The 10,224-nt window shown below is 40.9% G+C and overlaps 2 protein-coding genes across 3 annotated transcripts in view; one reads left to right on the plus strand and one right to left on the minus strand.

The window, feature by feature from the left end:
• The first annotated feature begins 906 nt into the window (after positions 1-906).
• plvapa (plasmalemma vesicle associated protein a) lies at positions 907-6,226 on the plus strand. Of its 2 annotated transcripts, XM_046052279.1 has the most exons (7): positions 907-1,540; positions 2,084-2,153; positions 2,257-2,963; positions 3,825-3,955; positions 4,040-4,629; positions 4,857-4,914; positions 5,671-6,226. In XM_046052279.1, exons 1-7 carry the CDS (start codon positions 1,145-1,147, stop codon positions 5,702-5,704), a joined length of 1,986 nt encoding a protein of 661 aa, XP_045908235.1. In that variant the 5' UTR covers positions 907-1,144; the 3' UTR covers positions 5,705-6,226. The 2 variants fall into 2 exon arrangements, with proteins under 2 accessions (XP_045908235.1, XP_045908234.1); XM_046052278.1 differs by having other exon boundaries at positions 3,825-4,629.
• A 1,344-nt stretch (positions 6,227-7,570) lies between these two features.
• LOC123972503 (D-beta-hydroxybutyrate dehydrogenase, mitochondrial-like) overlaps positions 7,571-10,224 on the minus strand; it is a 5,157-nt gene continuing 2,503 nt past the window's right edge. The window contains exon 4 of the mRNA XM_046052026.1: positions 7,571-7,709. Coding sequence (XP_045907982.1) covers positions 7,571-7,709 — 139 coding nt within the window. The remainder of the gene's footprint in view (positions 7,710-10,224) is intronic.

The raw sequence follows: 10,224 nt of genomic DNA on the forward strand, positions 1-10,224 counted from the left end.
CCACTGAACAAGAACATCAATAGAACGACATGAGCCATTGTCCTCCTGGCCTGCTGTGCACAGGAAAACACTGTTCATGATCCCATAAAAAATGTTTTTGACACATTTATGGAGAAGCTTCACACAGTGAGTCCAGCAATGTTATGGCCTGTAGGTTTCCACAATAGAAAACTGAAAGTGTTGCCAATATAAATGTGACCTAATCAAAACACCAAATTGAGACTTTTCTTCTTTTTTGCATTGTTCATACTGATTTGCTCAACAACAAATGCTAATGAAAGTAGATTTTATGGTGAAGAAATCTAAAATGCCCTTTTGATGTGTTAAACACGAACTCGACAAACGTGTGGGTTGTGTGCGGCACCTACTGCACACTCATGCAAACTGGCTGCGTGTGTGTGTGTGTGTGTGTGTGTGTGTGTGTGTGTGTGTGTGTGTTGATAACCTATGCGTAGGAAGGGGCAGACAGTGCTGCAGGGAGGTATGCTGCGTTCCATTTACCTCAGTCGGAGGCTGGAGCTGGGAATGACGTCACACCCAAGTTAGCGGCGGTCCAGTTACAAGTGGTAAAATCTCGCTCAGCCAGCTGTTTGTACTAGCCAGGTTAGCTAGTGATACGCCGGTTGATTAAAAAACATTGTGCGGTATTTACTCACACTAAACACTGTAGCAACACGTCCACATACAGCTATTGGACAGCACTTTGTGTACGAACATTTATATGAGTCACAAGTACACAGAAGTGCTAATAAACAGTATAAACTACAGCTTTCACTAACTGTTAATAACCAATAGCTTACGGAGGGAGGGGACTGAGGCCAACCAACCTTCCTATGATGGGAAGTGTGTGGACAGAGGAGTTTATAAATTCCTGCCCATGCTTACACCTCACCCACAATTCGATCAGTTCTCATGCTATCAACGCTGCAGAAAGGAAATGCCTAGACCTCGTCTGTAGTGCTTTGGGCTTTGTTAGAGTAGGCGCACAACAAATGGACTGTGAAACTGAGTGCTGAGGAGGAACTTGACCGGCTTCTGATTTAGAGATGAGCCTTGTTTGAACTTGGCCGCTCATAGTAACCCTAAAGTCTTGGACTGAACTATATACTACTTCTCTCTGAATCTCTTTTGGCCATCAGTACCCATGTACAGCAGTGGCTACTCCGAGGTCTCCAAGTACAGTTCGGAGGCTCGAAAGAAGATGCAGCACCGCTCAAAGGGAAAGAGCTGCGGCTACTACATGCGGATTGTCTTCTTCTTCTCTTCGCTCATTCAGTCTCTTATCATAGTTAGCCTGGTGCTCTTTCTGATCTATGGTAAGAAGCAGGACTCAGCGTGCACGTCGCGCATCCAGGACCTGGAAGAGAGCTTCAGCCGGCTCTCCATAGAGAATGTCGCCCTGAAGCAGCAGAGGAAGAACCTGACCAACTTACTTAACGTCACCCTGACTGAAAAGGCGCGAAATGACTGGGACCTTGCCGTGACGCGCAACTACTTAAACATCTCATTGATTATTATTAAAGAAAGGGAAGGGAGGCTGGTAAGAAACTAAGCTAAGCCATTTGATTATATCTAACATACCGTACAAGTCCCTGTCTTTAGTGTTTTCATGGGCAATTTAACTTATTAGGAATAAACTCCGTAACCTTACAACAGCCAGAGAAATGAAGGATTGGATATGTTTGTGCCAGTATGGTTCACTAACTGTTGGTAGTGTGAGCACAGATAAAAGCAAAATACCCATCAGTACATCTGCAATGCATTAGTCAAGTTGAGCTTCAGCAGAAAAAAAAGGTGTGCTCTAAAGAGCTTTAATTGCATCATACTGGTTTCAAATACTGATATATATATATTCACACCACTGATTATTGTCTTAGTTTTTGGAACAAGAGGCAACACAACAGATTTATTGTTATTTTAATTATTATACATTAAAGCACCACTTCCGAATATTTGTATGACAGATAATAACCTTGGCTAAGTTAAATTCTACATGATCAATGTTTTTCCCTGTTTTTTTCTATACTTCTTAATTGGTCTAAACAAGTCACTAAAACACCAATGGCCTTTCTCTCACTAACAGCAACAGTGCTTTAGCGAGTTGACGATGTCCAAGAACACAGCACGTGTTTCTGGCCCATGCCAAACACAAAGTAAGTATGACATTTCTTCAGCGCAAACTCTACTAAATCTACTAAATAAATAACACATTTATCCTTTTCCACACTTTTTCTCTTTTGATTTTACAACCTTTAGCTGGCTGTAACTGTGGGCTGCTGGCTGAACAGCTGAAAGCCAGGCTTGAGTTGGTGGAGTCCAACTTCACGCAAACAAGGCAGAGAATGAGGATGGAAATGGACCAGATTGCCAAAGACAGGGACAACATTAACTTGGAGGCCATCAGTCTTAGGAGGGACAAATCCACACATGAAAAGGAAGTGGAGTTCTACAGACAGAAATGCAAAGATGACTTTGCCCAGTCCTTGAGTGGTGTCTCTAATGTCACTAAGGCTTTCCTACAGAAGGTTGATTCTCTCTTCCCTGTACACATCGCCTTCCAGCTCACCTGTGCGAAACAAAGGGAACACCTGGAGCAAATCCGCACCAATTGTACCAGCCTGTCCAGAGAAGTGGAGGACAAGTTCCAGCAGTACCTGAATAGTGTGGGAGACCAGGTGTCAGGCATCCAGGGCGAGAACAGCCGCTTGAAGGCAGAGAATTGGCGACTGTCTGAGGACTACCGCTGGTGCAGCCAGAACCGCACGGGCCTGATCCAGCAGAACAAACAGAACTTGGACAAGCTTCAGTGGAAACATGATGAGGACAAGGAAAGACTCCTCATGGACAAGATGAGGCTAAATGGAGAGATAGAAGTCCTGGGCAACAATGTCAAATATAAAAGTAAAGAGGTCGAGCACCTTACAGAGAAACTCAAGCATCTCAACATGTCCTGCATGTCTAGGGTAAGAAAACAAGTGCACTGACTGAGTACATGGACATGTTATAATCTCTGCAGGGGTGTAAGCAGCAGTATGGCCTCTTGGGGCCACAAGCTGTACATTTCTGTACCATTAACAATATTGTAAAACCTTCGGAACAATATTAATTGTTGTTTTAAGAGAAGCAGTTTGCCCGTGAAAGCAGGAGAAAAGAGTATCTCAGGAAGCTGTGAGCTTCATTAGAGACAGCTTCAGCAGATACTACAGTCAAGATATATTGATTCTGTAGTATAGTATAATGTAATGTGAGTCTATTCAAGTTATCACATTGCGTAGCTGTTGACTTTTACCAAACCCCTGTAATATGTAATGCTCTGTATACTTTTGTACAGCAATAAGGTCATTTTTTGACGTTCAAATTCTAGCTGTGTTGTCAAAAATATTCTCATCTAGATAAATTTGCTTATAGAAGTAGAAATACTGAAATACTGACAAAGCCCTTATCTCAGTGCTTTGAGATCTTAAGGCCTTACATAAGATGTATGGAATCAAAGCAGCCTGATAAAGTGCAGAGGAGGTGGTGGGAGAGGGTCTGCCAGCAAAGTACCAAAGGGCAGAAGGGTGAGAACTGGGCAAATATTTCCATCAGTTATGTTAAGTGTCTCCTGTTGTGTACAGGCAAATTTATAAACGAGACATAAAGCTTTATGATGTTATTCAAATTGAGAAATCAGGGGTTTTGTGTCTTAAAACAGAAAACGTAATTCAATACAATCATGTTTTGTGTGTTAATTTGAAAATAGTCTGATTGCATTGTATAGTGTTAATGATAATAGTTTTTAGAATAATTTCCCCCATATTAACATTGCTCTTATTTGATTTCAGACAGGGTTTGCATTTCCAGGGGGCTCGACCTCTCTGGCAGGCACACACAGTCAACCTGGGTTTAGCGGAGCATTCAATAAGCCAATATCAACTGGGGCGGGCTCTTCAAGCTCATCCTTCTTGTCGCCTGGGTCAGGTAGCTCCACTGGGTTAGGATTCAATAAGCCAGTATCAACTGGGGCGGGCTCTTCAAGCTCATCCTTCTTGTCGCCTGGGTCAGGTAGCTCCACTGGGTTAGGATTCAATAAGCCAGTATCCACTGGGGCGGGCTCTTCAAGCTCATCCTTCTTGTCGCCTGGGTCAGGTAGCTCCACTGGGTTAGGATTCAATAAGCCAGTATCAACTGGGGCGGGCTCTTCAAGCTCATCCTTCTTGTCACCTGGTTCAGGTAGCTCCACTGGGTTAGGATTCAATAAGCCAGTATCAACTGGTGCGGGCTCTTCAAGCACATCCCTATTGTCCACTGGGTCAGGTAGCTCCACAGGGTCAGGACTCAATAAGCCAGCTTTCTCAAGCTTTGGTTCAGCAGGGTCAAATCCAAGTCTTAGCTCAAGTGGAATAGGCTCAAATAAACCAGCAGTGAGTGGGAGAGGCCCATCAACCAGTGGATCATCCTCTGGGTCAACTGGATCGACGAGCAAGAGTGGGCCAAACCTCTCCCCATTTTCTTGGTTTGGGAACATTAACTCAGGACAAAGTAAGACAGGAAGCGGAACAGGGAGAGGAACATCAAGTGGGAATAGTAATGGTGGAACTGGATCGTCATTTGGTGCTGGAAGGACGAGTGGACCAGGAGGTGGCACAAGTAAGAATTAATAAATGCAGTATTTGCAGTTTTTTATCTGTTTACCCATTCTGGGACTTTTCATCAACTTGGAATGAATGATTCTGATATTTATAGCCTTTTGAGCACCTTAGAAGAAGTGCCAACAATGAGCAGTTCTTTAGTATTGTGAAGCATTAGAGCAGCTTGATTGATTACTTCATGACATGATAATGACAAATCAATTTTTCCTTATGTTTAACCAACAGTCAACATTGCTCATTACCTTCAGGATGTGCAGCGCCTCATCAATCCTCCTGGCCCACAGTGAGTAATAAGTCTCTTTAGCTTTAGTTTGAAAGTGAATGTGAAAGTGTTTTTGTTGCAGTCTGAACAGTGTGTGCACAGATGTAATATTCCATATTTTTGTTATTGTTAGCAAATCCACACAAAAACACATTAGTCTGTCTCAATACTTTGATTTCCCTGTCTGTAGCAATCAGCCCCAAATCCGCTGGTTCCTTATGGAAATGTAAATATTTAAAAACACACTGAAGGTCATAAATATATAGTATCCTTTTTTTTAAAATGCTAATGATTTTCTAAAAGACATTGGCACTGTAGTTTGTAGCAAATGTTACCCAAACAGAAGTAAATATAGAGCATTTGTTGGGGACTATTTTCAGGCGCGTATTAATACACATTTGGTGCTCTTGTAAGTTTTCACAGCAGCAGCATGGTGTATACAGGACTGGCTCAAAATAAACTAATGTGCCCATGTTCATTGTAATGATGGATGCATGTCCGTGCAACAGTGTGGCTCTTTGATGTTTTTTTTAATCGTTTTTGCTCAAAAATAGAGCCGACATGGCACAAAGGAATGAACTAAAACAGACTTTGACTGATCAATTCGTTGTTGGGATTTGTTGTCAATATGACAAATATAGAATATCATCAAAAGTAACTATTAACAAAAAGCTGTGATGTTTTTAAGTTTGATGCACTCACTCATCAGTATCACATCAATAAATAATGTAAGGTTTCTCTCCCGCTCTTTCTTTCTTTCTGTCTTTCTTTTCCCAGGGAGAACCAAGATCTCTCCAGAATGTTGGGTTAGACCATCTTGACTTGAAAATTATTAGAGATTTATCTTCCACTATATCTATTACACAAAGCTAAATACAAGCTTTTCATAGTGAGTTCACATATAGTATTTCAAAAAAAATTTACCATATATTATACTGTGACAGTTTATACTTAAATATTCATTTAAAGAATTTAATTTGAATAACTATTGCACTTTTGAATATACAATGTGAAGTTTGTGTGTTAATGTGTTCATGTTAATGAACAGTGGATAAGATACATGCCTTTGGTGTGAGAGACCCGGGTTCAATTCCCCCTGTCCATTCACCAATGTTTCCACTTAAGACCATGCAAGACACTTAACCCCTAGTTGCTCCAGAGGCATGCAACCTCTGACATATATAGCAGTTGTCGCTTTGGATAAAATGCGTCAGCTAAATAAATAAATGTAATGATTTGTATCTACACAGCACGCAACCTAGCATGAATAAGCAAATGTAGTATTTTTTTTACATTGTAAATACAGAAAAATAAAGCCTTTGTTTAAATGTAAGCAACTGTCCCTGTCTCTTCTTTGTAAATAAATCTGTTTATGTTAAGGTGTTACCCAATGCAGACCCAAAAATAACTTTTTGTCCGTGTGCGTCACCTATTGTGTGGTTAATGGTCTACAAATGACTCCCCAACCCCTCCTGTGATGTTTCATGCAATATTTACTGGCAATGCGATTTATGCCTCCAGCATGTTTATGTTTACCTGCCAACCTGTCAGCAGCCCGGTGGAGCCAGATGGGAGGAACCTTTGGAAACACTCTTGTAGGCCTACATGCTGTTGTTTAAAACAATGTGCCATCACTTAACCGTAGAGGACACGGATATCCATAGCCTAAATAAAATCCAAATATATCTCTTATAAAGAACACGAGGGGGGAAATACAGAGCACTTGGTATCTGATGAGTGTTCTGACCTTTCCCAAAATAAGCTTAAACACAACAAAAGCAGTCAGATTGCTTGGTTTACGAAACAAAGACAGAAATTAATATAAATACATATATAAACAGGGTTGTTAGCATGTAGAACTAAATATCCCATGTTTGAACATTTGTAAGATACGAGTGACACTTTCTTTATATCTTTGTAATAGCCTTTTAAATTATTGAAATGGATCATAGAATTATTTTGTTGCAAATTTACTTTCATTTGGACCAGTACAACATTACAATGGAGCCAAAATGGAGCAGGAGCTGTCATGAGAACAGACAAACATCCTGTTCGTTGCACTAGTAAAAGGATGGGAATGTTCTGTTAATTCAAGAACCACAAGTGTATTGTGTTGGTGCCAATTAATAAATACAGTACTTAGACTTGAGCGAAGGGAGAGCTCTTTCCCGTCTAAAGGATTTCCTTTGTTTAACACAAGTGTTTTTCCACATTTGGGATGTGCAGCTTACTGCAGGAGTAGCTGTGGGGATATTAAAGGTCAGCTGGTTGGATGCTGTTGTGAGTCGCTTTTTTAGACTGACAGAGATACAGGACGTGTTAAATCTACTCCACTGGAAAATCATCATGTTGATGCTGGTCTGTGTAAACACATTTCCTGTCATCTCTGTGCATTTTCCTGACGACTCATGTCATTTTATTGCATGTCCCTGTAGTAGAAGACAAAACAAATCACAGAATAGGTTCAGCAAAACAAAAGACATCAATGAAAATATATGGAATTACGTCAATAATACTAACCTGCTTGGGTGTCATTTTGTCATATGTGAAAAACTTGTTCAACTTTGGATAAAAAAGTCAAACCAACCAACACTAGACACTATCTGATCAATCTTTACATTAAGTTTATGTATAATGCCTATCCATACATGTCGTTATTTTTCAAGTAGGTCATAATTTAGGCCAAATGTGGAAGTGGGATCAGGATCATCCAGTACATGGTCATTTGGGGTTCAGCCCTGTGGACAACACTGAGACCGCTGACAAAGAGTTGAGGCCATTGTGTCGCTGCCTCCCCGGCCACCTCCCACCCCCTCCTGATGCAGGAAAGGGACAGGGTGCTTATGATTACGACCTCCTTCCTCACCTGGAGTTGCAGGACTGTGACCTCCTTTGTCTGTGGCTGCTAATGTTCCCTCTTTACTGTGACTTCTAATTGCATTTCCTATCTGCCTGGCCTCTCTCTGTCCCATTGCTACCCAAGCCGGTAAAGACATCAGGGGGCAAAAATTTTTTTCTCTTATGGAGATACTACAGTGTTGAGGGGGAGTTAGGTAAACACTGGAAACAGCTGGGAGAGAAGATGTACCGCAGTACTTATGTCCTTTTGTGTTGAAGTCCTTGGGTGCAACCCTGACTTTCACCTTGACCTTGAGTTCTGTAAAGGAAAATATGGGTCAGTTTAATTGCTTAAAGGGGATGTTTGACTTTATGTAAACTGTGTTTGAGCAGCTAGACCGAATGTATTATGGACAATCCTGCAGTCCTAAATACCGCAGATGCACATTTTCTAATGCTTACTTGTGTGGAAGCCTGTGGAACTATATTAAAATGATTATGTAAACATGAAAATTGAAAAATCTTGAAAATATAATTCAACAATAGCGTTAGTTTTCCAAATAAAAATGAAAATGCAATAATCTAATTTGCATTTTCTTTTTCACATACCTGTATGGGTGGTCTATGACCTTATTGAAATGAAAATGGAAAAGCTGTCATTTAATTTTCAAAGTCGTACCCCACTGTACAGTGGACAAAATTCAAATGTTAATTGAAATTTGAAAATTAAAATGTAATATAAACAATGTAACCTGATTTTCCATTTATTCACAGATTTTTGTGAAAACTGAATTTCATATATTTAGTTTGTCAAGTCCACAAATGAGGCAGGAATTAGGTTGGAAAAACGACAGACGCCCACTTGAAGTGTTCGTGGGGGCTGGGCCTTGCAGATGTAGTGTACAAAAACACAACTTTACACTGATTTTGGTAAAACATGATCATATTTTATGAAAAACATATATAGAGAGCCTAAGCCCTCCCCTTCAAGTGGACCACCATGGGACCTTACTTTGGAAAATATAGTATTGCATGGCTACGTGTGTAGTCTACGGCGCAGGTACGCACATAGACCCTACGCAGCAGTATAAATGGGCCGCCGTAGGCTACGCACGTAGCCATGCATTATACGTGTGCGTAGGTCTGTCCATAATTCAGCAATTACACCCCCAAACGCTAGTCGGCAGTAGCGCTACAGCGTCCACTGTGTTGACTTTTGCCGGCCGAGCAGGCTAACTTCCGGTTTAGCGCTCCGCTAACGTAAATGTGGGTAAAATTGTCTCCGTGCGGCTGGTACAGCCTTTTCAAATGTTATCGACCCAATGGATCACATTCTGATAGCGAAGCGAGTCATTTCGCTCGGGTCGCGACGGTCAAATATATTGATTCACTGTGTTACAGCCGCCGTTTTGGCGATAGTAAATGTTACTTCAAGCACGGGGTACTTATCGGCTCGGAGGCATTGCGAGGCCGTTTTTTATATAAATATGAAGTAGTGCTAAACGACGCTAACACTGGAACCAGATGTGCGCCGAATCTAGATGCTGAGAAGCTCGAGTGAAGATAAATCAACGTTGTAATCCCAAAAACTACAGTAAAAAGCCACATTTTCTGAAAGAATGCCTCATATTTTCAGAACTCTACACACAAATCAAAAAACACACACACTGGGCAAAACCCCTCAATTCTCCTGCAAAATGAAACTTTACATTCAAAACAATGTTATTTCTTCTCAAAATGGTATTTTGTTTTCAAATGACACAAACCATCATATGAATATACATTCATAAGAACCAGTTGAACACTGATGTGCTCAATGTAAAACACTATGATGAATGGAAAACACTTCTCCATTCATCATAATGACTTAAGCCTTTTTTTTGTTCAGTGTTACACTTACTACAGACAGTACATACATAAGTGTGTTGTAAAATATTTGAGAATATTGTTTTTATACTCAGAACACACAAATACACGGTAACAAATGTATTTTATTTGCACCACAAAAACAATGTACACAGTGTACATCCCATTCTCAACCAACACAAAGTTGCACATACACTACATACAAAACAGAAGAATTTAGTGTACACAGTTACAGTAAAAAAAAACAACCCACAAACTATGCTGCATCCTCTCTTCTGTTGCGGTCTGGCCACAGCACCTCATCCACATCACAAGCAATGTTTTCCCTGGCCAAGCAGTGGGGGAAATATCGCCTAGCATGGCGATTCCAGCCATGAAAAGCATCAGCTGCTATATCTCCACATGCATCTTCCATAGCTTGGAGAAGAGGTATACGCGTTTGTGGATTTCGGTAACACTTTCCATCTCAAGGCAGAAAAAAAAATTCCTCAATAGGATTGAGGAATGGAGAATATGGAGGGAGAGAGACAACTAAAAAGCGTGGGTGGGCAGTGAACCAGTTACGAACCAGAGCAGCCCTGTGGAAACTTACGTTGTCCCAAATGACAACGTACCTGTGCTGCTCTG

Source organism: Micropterus dolomieu, linkage group LG06, assembly GCF_021292245.1.
Source record: "Micropterus dolomieu isolate WLL.071019.BEF.003 ecotype Adirondacks linkage group LG06, ASM2129224v1, whole genome shotgun sequence".
NCBI lineage: Eukaryota > Metazoa > Chordata > Actinopteri > Centrarchiformes > Centrarchidae > Micropterus > Micropterus dolomieu.